Source organism: Stegodyphus dumicola, chromosome 12, assembly GCF_044657685.1.
Source record: "Stegodyphus dumicola isolate Sdum_Otavi_A_Nest chromosome 12, ASM4465768v1".
NCBI classification, from domain to species: Eukaryota; Metazoa; Arthropoda; class Arachnida; order Araneae; family Eresidae; genus Stegodyphus; species Stegodyphus dumicola.
This window is the reverse complement of record NC_140779.1, coordinates 12,389,740-12,409,655: the sequence shown is the minus strand read 5'-3', so window position 1 is coordinate 12,409,655 and position 19,916 is coordinate 12,389,740. Positions and strand designations below refer to the sequence as shown.

Here is a 19,916-nt window from a genome sequence, read left to right as displayed (position 1 = left end):
GAAACTGAAAGGGCTGAAGGGGTAGTAAATTTGTTATGTATTCATCTCATTAGATTGATAATTTTCAGCATATATTAGAAAACTATAAAAATGGCGTTTTTTTTTTTTTTTTTTTTTGTAATTTTGCTTTTGCATAAATTAGAAAACTATAAAATGACGGTTTTAGTAATTAATTGCGAAATGCTTATGAAGTGTGAAATTTGTCAAAATGGCAGGTCCCCTAAATCTAGTGTTAACAAAACACCTAATCACTGATTACTTTTTAAATCATTCACACAAGCACATTTACACTGCTGGATATAAAATCTGTAGCATCATGAACATCAAGAGATATGAAAGCCATATTTATTGGACAAATACAAGGTAAAGCTGAATTTATTAAAATAACAATCCCCTCGACTATTTTGTATAGCTCCCATTAATTGTTGACATACCTAGTCAGTGAATGCAAAAGAGGCTTTGGATGCATCCCTAGGTTACATCAGCCTATGCTGTTTTCGTGCTTTGTCAAAGCTGCATGTGGCGTTTGACGAGTCAGTTGTTTACTAATCATTGACCAGACATGTTCATTGAGAAATTAATTAGAACAAGTAAGCAATTATTTTAAATGCTGTGTGCCTGTGCAGTCGCTTGTCCTGCAAAAGGGATGCTCCTCAAAATTTCATACGTAACATTGGCTGTTAAGTGTGTTAGCATATGCAGGAAAAATGTCCAACAGCATCCTAAACTACACTACACATGTGGGCTGGTATGACGATGTATAATGTAAAGGTTACGATATGTCTCACTGCAGTAGTATCAAACCTAGTTATGTCGTTGATGGCAGAATCAAGTTTTGTTGGCCCCCAGTCCTCTTATTCGGAGTGCAACAATGCTGGTTCGATCATTCTACACCCACCTATTCCATATTTATATCATCATGGCTTAATTTCATCCACGAGTACTAGTTTCTCAGAAGGATAATTTGCAGTGTTTATGGATCCAATTCTGTCAGTCAAACTCAGGAACTTGTTTGAATTACTGCTCTTTTCGTTTCAGCAAGGCATAAAGTTTCTTCTACAAAGAAACAGTAATGCAATCAACAACCTACTTTGTTCCCTTGTTAGATGGCATATATGATTTGCATATATGTTACCGCGAAAGACCGAAATTGGAGAATGTCAACATTCACCAAATGCATTGAAAGATTAAATATTGCATTACATTCTTGTACATTCGGACTCTCACCGGTGTATGTCAACAATCACAGATGTGCTCTGGTGTAGGGTGAAAAGAGAGGAGTATATGTACATGCTGTACATAAAAAAAAAAGTACATTGTGAATGTTGACATTCTCCAGATTTCGGTATTTCACCGTAACATATACACATATTTCAAAATATTTAATGAAAGGTTTTAGAAATTTTTGTCAGTGAATAAATTAATAAAATTCTCAGAAAAAATTAAAAACAAGACATTTTAATTAATTACATAGCTAATTTTGCTTTTACTAAGAACTGTTTCGTAAATTATGCTTTGTAGCTATCTTGTTTATTTTCCAGATTAAAAATATTGCATAATAAGTTGCCAAAATGAAACTTTATAATATGACAGCGAAAAATAAAAATGTTTTATTTTAATGTTATTTTTTAAATATAATTTCAATATATTACCATTATTTTATTAAAATTTATCAATGTTATGCTGTTTTAAAAAAATCGCCGAAAAATTTTCAGATCTCGGAATTAAAAAGTTTATATAGAAACTAATCTTAAAATCGCCAAAACATTGAAAATTTTGAAATATGTGTATATGTTACGGCAAATTTAGAACAGTTTAATAAAAGAATTCACATCCCCAGAAGCAAAAAGTTGTTCAAGAGCTCTTTACTAGAATAAATGAATTTCGAAATGCTTGTTTCACTTTTTGCTTAGAAACTCAAGGATCCCATCATTTATATTAGAAATAGAAATAAATTATAACGAGTATCCCATCATTTATATTAGAAACAGAAATAAATTATAACTCATGAACCCATTCAAAAGATTACCATATATACAGCAGTGAATCGCCAAAAATATTCCTCAAAATGACAGTCGTAAAAATAGACAGAAATTTCAGATGATTAAAATTAAGGACCTCCTCTTGATTTTGGCCAAAATTAAGGACTTTTAAGGACCAAAAATCGATTCCAAAAAATCTAAGGACTTTTAAGGACTGTACAAACCCTGTTATCAAGGAGATTAAACTGCTTTCTGAAATCAAAGCGATTATAAAGTTAATACTCTCCAATCACTCTCAGAATATCCTAGATATATATATATATACACAAGGAAATCTTGAAATATTTTAAACAGTGACTGAAGTCATTATTTTTTGATGAGTTATTCCCCCGCCCCCAAAACACTACTTAAATGCCATGGCATATGTAGGACACTACATCTTAAATGGTGATAAATTTTTATAGCACGCTTTTGTATTCAACTCCTTTAAAAAAAATTAAAATCAAAGCTCAGAATCTTTCCTATTTATGAAAATGGTTCTCTAGAGTGTCCAACACTTCTAACAAATATTTGTTAACCTTCCAGCATGCGCGTATATGTACAATTTATGACAAATTCAGTTTTAAATGCAAATTTTTCGCATATCGAAGCTGAGATTGTCTGTAAGTCACTTCTATTCCTTCTTTTTACCCTTTTCCCCACATCATGGAATGTGCCAACAGGAAGTAGACTTTCTTTTTCTTTTTTAACTGGGCTTTTGTGCTATGTGGCAGCTTTATCATAAAAGTTACGACACACACGTAGTCATGTTTTAAAATTCGGAAAATATTTTGTAATTTTCGGTTATTAATTGACATGTATTTTAATTTGAATAGATTTGGCTCTGTAAATTTTATATCGGTTTTCATGGCAGAAAAATAAGTGCAACCAGCTGAATTTGCTCAGATTCTTCTAGATATTTCTGATGAAGAAAAGGAAACCTTTGGATGGGAGAACAATAGCTATTTCCATTCCTTATTTTCTTTTATTTCTATTTTTTAGAAAAAAATAAAAACATTAAAGTTAGTTTAAAGTGCATTTTGGTAACCAGTGAGAAGTATATTTCCTTGCAGAAGTTAAGTAATGATAAACTTACTTTTTTTCCCTACCAAGGTGTTTTCCTTTTTTATAGACCATACTTGCCTTTGAAGAATATTCAAATTAGCTTTGATTTTAAAATATTATTAAATAATAAATTTAAAATTTTCTATAATGAAATATAGAAAATTTTAAGTTTAATATTTGCATTTCCAGCTCACTAACATAAGAACTTAAAAATAATTTACTTATATTTAAATGTGATATCATTCATATTTTGCAATAAGATTAATATTTTATTACTTTACAAATCCATTCACTCATTTCTGTCGTTTTTCGTGCCAAAAACGGTAAAATAATGGATGTCGTAAAAAATACGGCGTGCGTGTGCTCATGTAAAATTGCCAAGCGCACGTGCTGGAAGGTTAAAAGCATTTTCAAACAGGAAGTTGCAACATACAGTATGAATTACTTACAAGAGGAAAGAGTAAGGTTATCATATTGCATGTTTAAACTCTCATAAGCTTCAAATATCTTAAAACATTTTCAATGTGCTATGTGTATGTTTAATGACAAAAAATTAACTGCTGTAATCATGCAAATTTAATTTTACCATTTATTTATCCTAATATCACTTACTCCACAATATAAGAAGATATTTACTGGACATCATTATGCTTAACAGAATTATAATATATAGGTACTCTCTGTATAACATGTTCAGCATATTTGTAAAAAATGTGTGCATTTTGTGAATTCGTGCTTTATGATCCACAGGCTTAGTAGGATTAGGTTTCACATTGAAAAAGCTTACTGTTTTCATTTTGTACTACGAGAAATATGTTTATTACAATATGTAACCAAAGGCATTAGATGGTAATTAGAAAAATATAGTTCATTTTTACTACTAATGACCCATAAATAAGCATGCTTTCTTTTCAGAGAAACACCCTCATCTCCTGAGCAGAATCTATTCTATGTTGCATTTTCCCTGCTCCTTTCAATGCAAGGATCTTCATGTAGAAACTAACTAAAACACTATAAATGGTGTTTAAGATGCCTGCTTATGATTCTGAATAATTTCGGCTTTTTAAGGGATGATCGTATAATAAAAACCACCATCAGCGAGATCAATTATCAATTCACATACTAGATTTAACATTTATACACAGTGTTAAAAAAAATACTGATGCAGAAAAACGGTACGTCAGTTTATTTAAATAAGAAGAAATATATTAACAAACAGCAGTGAATACTCTAATAAAAATAAACACCTTTACACAACTTAATTTTCTAGAATACTCTAGATAAATTATTTTCAAAATATGAAAAAGATATTTCTTGTTTAAAACAAAACAGAAAGAGAGACATAGATACACTGAACTATAATCACAACTGATTGTAAATAAGACCAAAAACAAAAATAAACTGCTTTTGGCACCTTTTTCAACACCGATTTATTATACATCACCAGCAGTGCAGATCAGAGATGAAAAGTTAATAAGTACAAAGATGTGATAAATTCAAAGGATGCCTACATGATAAATTAATTACACAACATTGAATAGATAGCTTTTGCAGGCTTCACCTTACTGAATGAAATAAACACACCGAGTTGATGATAAACTACTTTGTTCCACAGAAATAAAATTTGCTGTTACTGTAAGAACCAATAATGTAGCTTCGATTTTGTTGTATATAAAATATTTTAGTTTGATAGCAAAAGCTGATATTAGATGGTCTCAGACAGATTATAGAACTGTGCTAGAATTATTAATATTGTTGCTTATTTATGTTCTCACAAGCACTAATCATTTTCAGAGGCATTATCTACTGGAAAACTCACTTGTATTTTGATATGTTACTATGCTGAAGTACTCGCAGTTCTGCCATAGGTTTTCGGTAATGGCAATGTTCTTGGTCAAAACATGTTAGATAATGATGTCTAACAGAACTTTTTCTAAAGTTTCAAGCTATGCTGTACGAGTGCTACACTACACGTACTTAATACACATATTATCCTTATATAAGCATTAATAGGAAATAAAACATTAAAAAGCAATTTAAATATTTCTCAAAGATATAAAAATATATTTTTCCCAGGAAAATCTAAATTAAAAATACAAAATCTGTAAAAAATATTTCATCCGACTATTAAAATCTCAATTACGGTAATGTAAGTTTCAGACATCAGAAATTGTTAACAGCACTATACAAGATAAATTTCATTGCATAATTTATTCACAAACACTGTAGAAAAAGTGATTCATATAAAAAGGGCACATAAAATAAAAACTCAAGTCTTAGAGAAAATTCTAATACTTGATATCTATAATTTTAAGCCAAGTGAAGAAATCTAAATACTACATGAAATATTTATGTTTAGACAATGCAATTTGAAATTATGAATATTTGCTTCAAAATATGAAGGAGGGACATTGCTATAACCTGAATTTGCAAACACCCATATCATCATTAGTATGACTGCTTCATTACTTCCCCAAAACAGAAAAGACAATTTATTTATATGATGTGTGATAAAATGCATTCAATAAGCTTAGTAATACCAAGCTGTGCATTTTAAAATTTACATCACAGATACGTACATTTTCGAAGAAATACAGCTAACACTTCACAAACATTTTGAAATGTGTATAAATGCCAACAATAAAACAATATATTTATCGATATTAATATTACTGTCCCATTAAGACAAGCATATCCCTTCAGCATATGCGAATGCATGCAATGGTATGGTTTAAGCTATAAATTTTACTATCATAAATTTTTAAGTGTAAACTAATTTAGATAAGTTTTTTTTAAAAGGCTCAAAAAGGAAAATTTGAAGTTTATATTGAATTTACATAATATTCAGAAAATAGTTATACTTGTTCAGAAGATTTTTAAACATTTTTACACTATAAACAAAAACTTTTGGCTAACGTTTACAAAGTTATTAAAATTTTTTTTAAAATCTTTATATTTGAAGAAAAAAGTACATATATTTAAAAGAAATGTTTGCTGCACTGATTATGTGTTTAGCTGCTATTTTAACTCACTTTACTCTAAATTTATCATTAATCACAGAGATTCCCATTGGGGTTGTTGTTAGACACCCTGATGGTTGAAGAAATATTTTAAGGGAGTAGGAAACTTTAATGTAAAAAACTGAAAAGGATAAATTATGATTAAAGAGAATGATAGCCGAATATTCACTGGTAATTGGTATAATCAAGATCTAATTAATTACAAAAATATGCATTAATAAAATTGATAATTGTTTATTGATATAATGCTGTTTCACACAGTAATGGAGAAATTACAAAATAAACAAAAGAGGAAAGTATGCTAAGATTAATTAATACATTTTAAAAATGAGTATTTTTTTGGTGCAATATACAAAGAATATGATTATCCATTACTGAAAAGGACTGCACTTCTTCCGAAAATATATTCTTATATACAAACCACTTACAAAATTTAAACAAACAACAACAACAAAAAATCGAGAGGCAAGAACAATTGATAGCATTCAAAAAGGATCTTCAAGCACAAGTTTTCTCAAAACACATGGGTATGCTAAATTTTAGAATTTGAGTCGGCAGAGTGAAGTACCCCAAAATAAAAGCTGTTACCAAACCAACATTATTGACTTTTCTGTCTTCTTACTTAGTGGAAGCAAGCTCTAGTCAATAATTTTACTATGGAAACAAAAAACAGGTTCAATATTTTTATACAAGGTGATTAAGGAATTACATCTAGCAAATTTATGCCAAATATTAAAAAAATTGCATCAACAGATCAAAATAGACATCACATTAACTATAATATAACTTTTGTGCAGTTGGAATGTGATTTTGTCATTGTTTCTTAATGCTTATATTTGTAAAAATAAAACTAATAAAAGAAATTTAATAACCTATTTGTTCAAGTTTTTAAGCTAATTATTACCTTTAAGTTATTTATTTGTTGCATTATGATTATACTGCGTGCTGTATGTTACAGAGGAAAACGTAAAGGGATCAATGAAGAAAACCATTCTTTCAAAGGAGGTTGATGAAAGAAAAAGTTTGGGAATCCCTCATGTACAGAAATTGCATGTTCAAAAGGTAAATGATCCCCTGAAAATGAATATTCCATGAATTAAAGAGAAGGCAAGCACAATTTTCATACTTGGATCATTCTATTCATTCTATTTCCCCCTTTTTTTCGGGGGGGGGGGGGTGGGGTGGGGTAGCAAGGTTAATAAAAGTTCATATCTTTTTCGATGATTTTAAAAGATATTATGAAAGCTTGAATCACTCTGCAAAGGCTATACAATAACATATGGAAATTTTTAATAAACTAAGCTGGAATAAAAGAAATTTGGTTAAGTTTATAGAAACTGCAAACCAAATGCTTCAGAGATAATTAGCTATTTTAAAAACATATCATTAGTCATTTTAAATGCCCTGCATTAAAAAACTTACAGAAAATTAGCTAAAACTTCTTCCTGTTTCTGTATTACCTAGTTGAGAATTTATATATAAGCTTGACTGAATGTTTTTGCTATACAGATTTTTGAAACTGGACTGAACATGAAAATAATTTAAATACAACAGATTCAAAACTGTCTTTAATTTATTAGCTAATTAAAAATAAATAATTGCAATTTATTAAAGGAAAAATACAAAAACTGATACAATTTATACGAAATATTAATGCTTATACAACATGAAAAAATATATAAGAACTTTTATACTCTTTCCAAAAGTTAAAAATGAAACTTAAAAAATAAATTAAATGAATACATAAATGAAAAAAGTAAAAGGTTTTTAAACCTAAATAGGATGTTTCCTTATTATACAGTCATCATTAAAATTCCTGAAAATCAACTACAAGATTTTCCAAACTGGGAGTCATCAAGAAATATTTAAAAAATTTTTTGCAAATGCTTATATCACAGAAGATATTAAGGAATTCAGATAGAAAAACGAATAATTCAGCAAAAATACAAAAAGGTTTTCTTGTGTATTTAATTTAAAAAAATCTGTCAAGTGTTTTACATGCAGCTTTGAGTTAAATATCAAGAATTTTCTGAATTACAGAAATTAAGTCATTATTAAACAATAATTCATGATTCGTTTACATTTAAAAAGTGGTCTTTTGTGGAAAATGGATTACATATTTGGTATTCTTGCAAAAGTCTTTTCACTTCCTTATAAAGTACTTGTGCAGCTTTGTACTCAGGGCTACATTTTGGATTAAACCATTCACAATTCTGAAGCACAAGATAAATGTCTCGCACAAAATCTTCATTATTTTTATAATTCATATAATTAAGTTTAGAGCGAATGGTTCCGAAGTCCATAGGGCGTTTTATTATGAGATGATAATCTGGAGCCTAAAAACAGAATTAAAAATAAAAAATGCTATTTAATGACAAAATACGATAAACATATTTTTATTACTCAATAAATATGCATAACAAATTAGAATAAAAAATAAAATTATAACAACAAGTTACAAAAAATTATATACATATAATGAATGAAAACACAATAATTTAAAACAAAATTCTTGTTTATAAAATGCATTTTCTTTAACACCACCAAAAAAGAATATTTTTATTTATCTAAAACAAATTTCATTTCTTAATACTCATAAGTAATTGCATTTCAACGTAGTTATGCTTATTTGCAAATTACTTGAAAATGTTTTTAAAATATTTATGCAGTAACTGTTATGCAACAATGCCTTGATCCTCTTTTACAAACACATCTGCATATACAGTCAAAAGTCGTTAATCCGGACTCGTCGGGACTTCGGCGATTCCGGATTATAGATCATCAGTTTAAATCTGGTAGGATGGCAAGCAGAAATTATACAATAAAAAATATGAAACCGTAATTTATGAAATAAAGAACAATTATGATCTAAAGGGTATCAAATTTACAAGGAGAAAAAGCTTAATATTTGTTTACTTTATTAAACATTTCTTTCAATGTAAGTTGTTTAAGTTGCTTTGTTTCATGCGATAATACTTTCTCTTTAATTCTATTAAACAGACATAATTTCTTGTTTAGTTACAAAGTTCCGCTGTTCAAGTCCTATAATTGCTGTGTCAAGAATACCGACTAATTTGTCAATCGAAATTTTTCCGTTTTCAATAACCTCTGTGTCACTTTCTTCACTATCGGAAGCGAATTATACTTGTCAACGCGACGCATGCGCAGAAAGTTTGTAGTTTTGAGGTCCGGATTATGGATGTCCGAATTAACGACTTTTGAGTGTACATCATTTGATGAAAAATTACCTATATATAACTGAAAATTTTAGTTACCTCCCCAACATTAAGTAAATTATTTCCCTATAAATTTTGCAAGCTAAATGTTTAAAATACTGATTTTCATTATTCTATTACCTATTCCTGTAACATGAGTACTTATTTCACAAGAATTTGCAATTTCTTTATGCATGGAAGTGTTAAGCCAACAGATGTCAATGCCATAGAATGTTTATTTCCATTAAAGATTCAGCTAGTTCCTGGGACACATTATTCCACTACTCCTCAATAACATGGATTAAGCCTAGATTATTTTATGGAAAATGACTACAAGCTACAATTTGTCTCTTAATATCCTTTACATACACAAAGATCCTGAGGTCTGCAAAATATTCAGCCCAGATGATTCAATTGATATTAGCTTTCCAGAAGATTATCCACTACTCTGATCAACTCACTTTTTTATCAATGATACCATGAAACAAGAAAAAATGGCATTTAATTACCCTTTTAAAATAGGATTTTCCCAGAATGATGTAATTGTCAAGTAAAGCTCAGCATGCCCTCAATTATAAGACTATCATCATCAACATAATATATTTACGATACTACATGAACTGGAAATTTAAAAGACTCTTGGTTGTTTTTTCTATTCTTGATAAACTGATAGCTAGAATCTAATTGCAAACTGAATAGATTCTCGTTGAAGAACATGACCCTGGCACACTACAGCACCATCTAATTTTGGTGAATTTGACACTATTGCAAATGATTTCCAAAGCACTTTCTGAAAAGTCTTCACGTCAAATTTATTTAGCAAATACAGCTAAATGTCTGCCCTTCTACATATTTTTAAACAGAAATCTTTTGTGAGCATCTGAAAGAAATTTCAATCTATAGAAACTGAAATTTATTCGTAGTTCAGAATTCCAGATTTTCTGCGACACCTGTGCACATAAAATCAAGATGATATCCAAGACATGATAAACTTTACTTTTGGTGATTTAATACCTCCTTTTCAGATTTTCTAAAACAGCTTACAATTTCTTTTTCACTAGGAGATACTGTGCAACACTTGACTGCACGAACAGGAAATCTGCACATATTTTAATAATGCAGATCACAAGCAGTCGATTTCCTTGATTCTGTGGCAACAGATTTGTTGAATGATGTTTATTAAGCATGGATATGTGTACAATTCCCAGACCCACAAACTTGTAAATTATAATAAATGGTTCAAAATCTCAATGCTAAATATATAAATATTCTTCAACAGTATGTTAATAATGCAACCTAGAACATACTACAGAATTCAACAAAGCACTAAAATGCAAACCACACCAGTATGCTTATAGAAGTTCTAGCCCATTTCTGCATTTAAGTCCTACAGCCAAACTCCTTATTAATTGTGAAAATCTTTGGTTAATTAAAAATCACAGTTAAAAACATGTATATTAAAAGTAATATAAAAAATTTTGTTATCAATTTACTTGGTTTCTGATGTAGTTTAATCTGAAGAATAAGTAAATTAAAGTTTTGTAAATTAAATCACTATTCAAAGTACTCCCTCTCACTGGATATGTATGGATATCTTCTTTTACACCAAATTCCACTAGTTTATTTTTATTTACATTATTCTTGTATTTTGGCCGGAGTGAAAAAGACCACTAATGGCTGTACACTTATTTAATTTTCAAGGTTGAGATATTTACGTTAATAGATGATCTAACGATGTAAATATTCTTGGATTACACGCAATTAAATTATGGAATATGGTGGATAAAAACTACTCTTAAATGCTATGACACCATATGCTATCCCTGCTGTTAAAACAACAGATTTTTCTTTTTGGTTTTGCATATTCAATAGAAAATTTTGTTTTATGTTGAAGAATTACAATAGTAATTTTTTATTATTCTGCAATAAAAATTTCTTTAGATGCTATGTACAACAGTTAATTTTTCATATCAAAAGTGCAATTCCAGAGGATAACAAAATATAAATCATGTAATGAGCTAATTGATGAAGTAAATGCACAAGAAACAAGAACAGCTGTGTTGTACATGTCAGCTGCTACAATTCATCTGCTTGAGTATAACCTTTCAGGTAAAATCATGCACTTGGCCAATATTCATTTTTTTTAATGCTACATATCAAAATTTCATACAAACCATTATTTCATGCAAATACTCACAAAAGATAAATCCACTTTTTCAAATTCTAAATTTTTATTTCATATCCTCACTTTTTTCCCTGCTATACAGCATTTCAGATTTCATGTCTCACAAATTTTTTTAATATACTTGTGATTTTCTGATTACTAGTTAAACAAGTTACCACACCAACACACATTTTATATGTGGTGGTGGTGGTAGGGGGGGAAAGAATCATAAATATTTTTAGGAGGATTTACCCTAAGTTAATAAATGTTTACTTTTTTGAAACAGTAATATAAAATGCACAAAATAAACTTGCTGTAATACAAATGCTTATAATGTTAAAGTTTATTAATTTGAATTACTTTTACATTTTTGATTTAGCATTTCATGCAATGCATAAATCTAGACTAAGAAATGATTTAAAAAACAAAAAAAGCACAAGGAATTAAGAGGAAATACAGTGGTACCTTGGTACATGTCTGCTTTAAAAATAGTCCATCTCGGGCACAAAATTTTTTGTTTGGTACATGATTTGAGTTTAACACGTCATGACTGCACACCTCTTTCAAGACGATGCTATGACTGCCCGTGAGTGTCAGTATGTTTGTTGCTACTACTTGGTAAACAATTCCTGTTCTCTGAATTTTCAAGCAATTTTGTGCTTTTTCACGTAAATGTTTTGCAAATTAATTAAAAATGGATTTTAGGAAAGCTAATGAGAAGAGATGAACAATGAAAAATATAGTTAGGCCTACCATAGATGCGAAAAAAGATTGTTGAAAAGTACCAAGATGTCATGCATATCTAGAATTGCATACCATATGCTGAGAACAATGGTTTATTACCAAATAAAAATCAGATGTTAAAACATGTTCAAAAATTCTTTTTGATCTGGATAGAGGGGAAATGTTTATGTGTCACGTACAGTGCTTCATTTATGTAAATTATATATATTACATACAGTGCATTTGTACTTTAGTATTAAACATTTTTATAACAATAAAAACTGGAAGTTTGCTTGGTATATATTCCAAAAATACAGATGACAGATACTAAAGTACCACAGTATTAGCAGAAACAAATTTAAACTTTTTGGCAAACTTTTTTTTTTTTTTTTTTCCATTCTCGAATACCACAATAAAAAATGCTAAGACTAGATCCCATTGTTCTACCCCAAACCATGCTATATTATAAAAGATTATGACCATGTTATAAATAGTCAAAGGTAGTAAATTATTATACTGAATTTCTATTAGTTTAAAGTTTCTTAAATGTTATTTATATGTAAAATTTTCAAAATATTCTTGCTGAAATCTGACAGAAGATTAGGGTACAGAAGGATACTTTAATGGAAAAACTACATGCATTGAAAAATTCCCCCTTTTCTTGCGGGAATGAGTATTGTTCTGAAACACACATGCAACTTAAAAGAAATTTGAATGCCAGTTTTAAAATTCTGCTGGCATGAGCTGATAAATATTTCTAACCCTGACCTATTTACTGACCATCTGTCACCATGTTTTGGCTATTTACTACAGTTGCCTGTAATTTAGGCAGTTTAACTACTTTTTGAAAAATATGTATGCAGAAAACTAGCACACGAGACCACACAACATAAATATGCTAGCACATGCGCACAGCACAGTCTTTTGGTAGATATGAAGAAACTTACATCTTTCTTGCTGACTGGGACTAAGAAAGGCCAGCTGGAAGGATGATGCATCAATTCAACTAGTAAATCTATACATGCTTTGTAATCCAGCATGTCACTTCCACTCCCACCTTTCGATCGCCTCCGAGCTGCATTTTGCGCTGAATCTGTGCCAATACAATACAAACAAGTTCTACAACTGATTTTTATATCGCAACTACAGACATATAACAGGATGATGATAGTCATGATGATGAAAGAGTTCAGATGAAGCTATACAGTGATGTGATTGCTAAAAGTACTTTCAGTTCAAACATGATTAGCAATGGGTCACAACAATGCTGCATAATTTTAAATACTAGCCGTTTATAGCAAAATTTAAGAAAATTAATAACTAAACTATCACTGGTAAACTAAATGAATGCTGAACTTAAACATATTTTTATTTGAAAAGTAAAATCTTAAAAGAGTGATAATTATGAAGAAAATCGTTATGAAAACAAATTTCTAATTTTAATAATTATTTTACTATGAATTGCAATCACAGAACTGTAAATACTAGCAAAATAAAATGTTTATTTTGGATATAGGGAAAATTCAAATTTCAGTCACATACCTAAGCAAACTGAAAACAAAATAAATCTGAATTTTTAATGTTAAATGCACATTATGTGAGATGTCAACAGGATATATAAATGATGATGATAAAAATACCAGTACATCGTAGAAAATGGGAGATTTTATTACGGCTACAAGCATGCAAAAGTTAATTAGTTTCGATACGTTTACACACACGTAACAAAACATGAGAAAATTTCAAAGTGTATATTTCATAAATAATTTTTTTGGGGAAGACCAAATTTTTATATGGAAAGCTGTGTTATGAAATGAAGAACATTATCATTTTCACATGATTTAATATATATAAAATGTTAGCCTCCTCCAAACTCTATTTTCTACAGATGTAAGCAATTTTTTTACACATGAAATATGTACTAAAACCACACATTCAGAATCACATGTCAAGCTGAGTCAAAGTTCAGTTTTTAAGGTGTTTGAATAATTAACATGCTTCTTTCCAGTAAGTTTCATAATCTTATAAATGTTGATTACTGACAAACATGATATTCCATAGAAACAGTAACTGGTTTTAAACTGACACATTTAACATCTTTCTTTTCTTTTTCTTCTTAAAGAAGTGTATGGAAGTTTTTTGACACAGTAAAATGTTGCTGACCCATCCTAGCAGTATCAGATATATTGTTTTTCTTTTCACAATGATGGCATAATTTTAGCATTTTGCACCCATTAATTATCTAAATGAAGAAAATTATTACTAATCATTTGTATTGGGGGGGATTGCTCTAATTATGCTAAATTTGGCTGGACACAATAAAAAAAAAGTCAGGATGACTTTTGCACTATTTTCAATTATCATCCAGAACTATGAAATTTTTCAAAAAAAAAAAATTACCTTATGAATGAAACAAAACGTATATGAGTACTATTCTGTTTTGAGGACCGTAAAAAATTGCAGCGAAAATGTATGCGCAAAAGCGCCAAATCTAGCAAACGTGCCCATTTAACAGCGCGCCACATCTAGTGTACATGCTCATTTCAGATTACATAAGTTTATACAGTAAAAAGTCTTTAATCTGGATTCGTCGGGACTTCGGCGATTCCGGATTATAGATCATCAATTTAAATCTGGTAAGATGGCATGCAGAAATTATAAAATTAAAAATATGAAACCGTAATTTATGAAAAAGAGCAATTATGATCTAACAGGTATCAAAATTTACAAAAAAAGGGTTAGTATTTATTTGTTTGCTTTATTAAATATTTCTTTCAACGCGCGCATGCGTAAAGCATACATTACGGATAGTCGAAATTAGAAAATTGCAACCAGAAAACTATCTGATGTGTATTTGTGATATCTATAATGATGAGGAATTTGATTTAAATCCTAGCAAAGACAGAGTACATCAAGATGAAATACTACATTTAGTAAGGAATTATAAGCCGAATAAAATAAAAACATCTGCCCTGAAGATTAGTGCTGACAGATCCAGTTAATTGTGCGCTGCGACGTAACCACCATAAATTTCAAATAAAACATGTCTATTATGTGTGATTACTATGAAGATATTTTTCTGGAATCTTCTGAAATCGTAGGTTTATAAATCTTGCTCCATACCTGCCAACCTCTAAAGATAAAAATTCAGAAGAACACGAAGAATTAATATCATGCTTTGATACTAAAAATAATAATAATAATAATAATAATTTATACAAATAGAAAAAAGAAAATTGTACTTACATTAGTAAATCTCAATTAAGTAGTAACTAAAAAATTTATTAGGAAACATAAAACAAGAACTTAATGTTACACAAAAAAAATTATTGCAATGAATTTAGAGTGCATTTTTTGGCTTTAGCCAAAAATTCTTTGGAAAATTTCTTATAACAATTAGTTTCCTCATTACATTTAGCAATTAAAATGTTTTCTAGAGTTTTTGGTGAAATTGAAGAACGAAACATAGTTTTGTTTTTCTTCACAACACTGAAGACTCTCTCGCACTCAGCATTACTGTGTGGAATTACGAGAATAGCACATAAAACTCTTGCTAGTCTATCATATTTTGGTGTTCCATCAGCTCTTTTTATTCTTTTTAAGGTACCAACGAGGACATCAAGTCTATCTTCTCCAGAACTGGCAAAGTCTTCAAACTGTGTAAACAATAACTGCCAAAATGACATCGGCATACGAATTCGTAGAAGCACTTCCGCAGAGAACCCGGTAAATGTAAACATCGCCAACTTTGGCGATAATAGTTCAACCTGGGAACCCAGCGGATTTATCCTATTCGCTTGTTCGAAGTTTGCAACCATTCCTCTTGCGTTCACTTTGTTGAATTATCACTGTCGTTGTTTGCATTTGCAGATTTATATTATTCTTCTCTTATTTATTAGAAATATTTTCAGATGCCGGTTTTCGGTTCCGGATGAAAATACGGCGGGAGGGGTAAATGCTAATTTGTAACACGGCTGTTTACGTTGTGTTCTTAATTATTAACAGCTGTAAGCATGCAGAACTATGAGGTTTTTAACTCCTAAAATAATTTGTTTTCGTAGGCCGCAAAAATATGCATATGCATTTTAAGTAATTAAGTAATGCTTTTATATTTATTATTGGTTATTGTCATCTAAAATTACGAGAATAAATCAATTTTTATGGCGTAAAATTTTAACAAGATAATGTCTTGTTAATGCTTTTCTAACAATAACCTTTCAGAGGATGGCAGGTGTGACATAAATAGATGATTAAATTGAAATAAAAAAATATGATTGATTATCTAAGATGACAGAATAGTTTGATGCATCACCATGGTCATCAGAATTAGCAAACCACTGCTGGTGTAAGGAATATATTGTTTTCCGTGTTAACTGGAATTTAAGACAGATTTTTTTCGTTTATCACGTTTAACCGGGTAATTTCAGTACATTAATACTAATTTATATTTTTTATTTCCATTATAAATGCTTATATATTGTCTTATGCTTAATATATTCTTTTCTGTGCTAACTTGAATTTAATACAAATTTATTTCCGTATATCACGTTTAACCGGTTAGTTTTACATCTACATGCATATTATCTGTGAATTTTTACTACCATATGCTTAATATATTGTTTTGTCTGCTAACTTGAATTTACATGCACTAAAAATCACATTTACAAAATAATAAATATCATGCTTACACGGCTCATGGTTGATGAACCGTGAGCTTGGCGAGTAAAAATGCAACGGGTTCTTTCCCGAAGCGCCAACAGGTTCTCTGCGGATGAAAACCCGAATTTGAAAAAAAAATCATCCACTTTCTTTGACGTTGTCAAAGCCGAAGCATTAACTTGCTAACATTAATTCTTTTTAGACTTAACAATGCTTCATAATGTCGCTTCTTCCACCGTGACTTATTATGAAGTCACACACGCACACGTTGCAAAATGCATAGTTATTTCTTTTGAAGGATTCTTTAATTGTTGGAAATTCGGCTTTGTAGGCAGGCCGGAAATATTGAGAATATGGTTTTTTTGAACTCATTTCGTAACAACGACGTATTAAGAAAATTCGTAGCATGTGCAAACAACAACAAACAAACAAAACACAGAATGCGATAATCCACGCTAAAAAAATAATCTGGCGCCCACAAAGAAAAGAGTGGGTGGGAGAAACAAGTTCAGCGCATTGGATTGGCTGGTTAAGCGGTGAGTTGGGAGAAACCGCAGGTTACTGGATTCGAAGTAATCGGTAGTTGGCGGTAAAACACGATGCGATTGGCGAAAAATTCTGAAATTTCGACAAAAATCACTAAAAACACTTGAAAAAGGAAAAAAATCGTAAAAAATGGGTTACGATCGTAAAAACAAACGCATTTTCGTAAAAATTACGAAAAATTCGTAAAAGTTGGCAGGTATGTTGCTCTCAAAGCCTTCTAAACCTTCTAGGTGCAAGGTAATTTAAAAGAAAAACTATCCCTACCACTTCATAACAGCTAAAATCTAAATTCAAATATCTATAAAGTCATCAAAATGAAAAGCAATGGCATCTACATTGACAGGTGAAAATAAATGTCTTTTCTTCTGTTATTTCTTAAAATATAATTTTAATGATATTTATCAATGTTTGGGGGGGGGGCAGAAAACAAAAAAATTTGCAGATCTTCAAATCAAAATTCTTAAAACAGCCAAATTTAGAGCAGCATAATAAAAGAAAAAACTCATATCCAAAAGAGGGTAAGTTGGTTTTGATGTAGTATTTTATGAACTCTTCATTTACAAAAATCAAATAATTTTTAATTTTTTTAAATTGAGACAGGACCTCATGCCCAGAAACTCAATTATCACACCATTTATATTAAGAAATCGGAAGCAATTCAAACGATAACCCATCAAGTACATATTTGCCAATGATTTTCAAAAAAATCATTCTTCCAAAATGTATAATCACACTTAAAATGGCAGTTGTCAAAAACAGAACAGATTAAATTAAGAACCTTTAGCTGATTTTCGTAAGGACTTTCAAGAACCAAAAATCATTTCCAAAAAATCTAGGCACTTTTAAATACTGTACGAACCCTGTTAGGAGTGTTAGAACCATCAGAGTGGTAACTATTTATTTCCATTTGATGTTGTCTCCATACATCTGTAGCAATAACTCTTCTGTTGACAGATTTAAATGGAGTGGCATATTGGCTGAAGAATCTGACACAGTTTGCAACAAATACCACAAAGTGGCTTTTCTTCTGCTCTTTTTGCAAAGCTAGTTAAATTAAATTAACTAATGAAAACTATATGTCCTTAAGGCACAGTATACATTATGATTAATGGTATCACAATAATACATCTCATTCACGCTGTTGTTCTGTTAAATAATTTATTTTCATGGTGACCCACAACACCACCACTTTTTCAATTGACACTGCAGCATCTTACAGAGGGCATTTGTAATAAATCTGCCATTCTTGTATCAAAAATATAATTTTTATGCATTTTCAGACAAACAATTTTTCTCATCACACACACAAAGTTCATGCAATGTATTATTGTAATGTCATAGCAAATGAGAAGGACCATATCTACAATACATGTATAGAGCAGTATTGCCATGATTAAATTTATAATCTAGATATTTATTACCTAAAAACTATTAGCAAAATTACATAACTTTGGAAGTCCCATTCTATATATTTTAGTTTACAATCATACTGAAAGAGGGTGATCTCAAACTCAAATTGCATGTGGGGCAAATCATACTTTTATAACCTGGTGTTATGCATGTATGAAATGTGTTGTGTGTGCATTTATATGTTTGAAACTTAATTTTCCTTGAACATGGTTTAGTTGAAAATTCATTTCAACAATGTTAAACTATATTTTCTCTACTTTTTTTTTTAATACTTTTCTCCTTCCCTCCCTGGCTAAAGCTATGAAACGTTTGGTTTTAGTTAATTTTCCCCCATTTCATTTTGATACCCTATTATTTATTATATATTAAAATTTTCCCCCTTTCTGATATCTAAAGGTCAGTTGGTACCTGCAACAATTTTTTAAAAAAATATTTTATAATTCAAGCATACTGAATAACTAAATATTTAAACTTCAGACTGACATTTATTTCAAACAGATCTAATATGTTCCTTTACCATTAAATAAATTATAAATAAGTTAAAATAAACAACTTATGAAAAATTTTTTAATGGAACAAAACAATAACATATTATTGTCTTGCTTATATTTTAAAATTTTTTTGATGCATGCACCAAAAATAGATAGGTTTATATGTCATATAAAGTTCTTTATTTCTTACTACAACCTGACACTTACCACAAACACATGGCCTAGCATACACAAATATAGTGACAAAGATAAAACTTCAATGTATTTTTTCTCCGTTAACAGTGTCACTCATAAGCTCAGCTGATATCTCAATACATCTACAACTAAAAGAACTGCATTTTCAAAAAGTTCATAACTGAAATGTATTTGCCGGTTAAGTAAAACTGTGTTGGGGGCCTGCCAGTTTGAGACCTCTGCTCTAGGTAATAATAACATTTTAAAAGCATTTTCTCAGAATGAAATATAGTTTTAAAACATTTATGTTGATTAAAGAAAGACCCAATTTAAAAAGACTATATTACATCTACTAAAGATACAATCAAACTTTAGACTGTTTTATCATAACAACACACAAACTGACATTTTACAAGCTTTTTTAAAAT

General features: G+C 29.8%; 1 protein-coding gene across 3 annotated transcripts in view; it reads right to left on the bottom strand.

Moving 5' to 3' along the window:
- Nucleotides 1-4,257: 4,257 nt before the first annotated feature.
- The window catches only part of Acf (ATP-dependent chromatin assembly factor large subunit), a 102,953-nt gene continuing 87,294 nt past the window's right edge, over nt 4,258-19,916 (bottom strand). For 2 of the 3 annotated variants that reach the window (XM_035350111.2, XM_035350112.2), the window contains 2 exons: nt 13,156-13,301; nt 4,258-8,442 (listed from right to left, as the gene is read on the bottom strand). In XM_035350111.2, coding sequence (XP_035206002.2) covers nt 8,173-8,442; nt 13,156-13,301 — 416 coding nt within the window. In that variant the 3' untranslated portion in view covers nt 4,258-8,172. The remainder of the gene's footprint in view (nt 8,443-13,155; nt 13,302-19,916) is intronic. The other variant, XM_035350113.2, reaches the window with a different exon arrangement.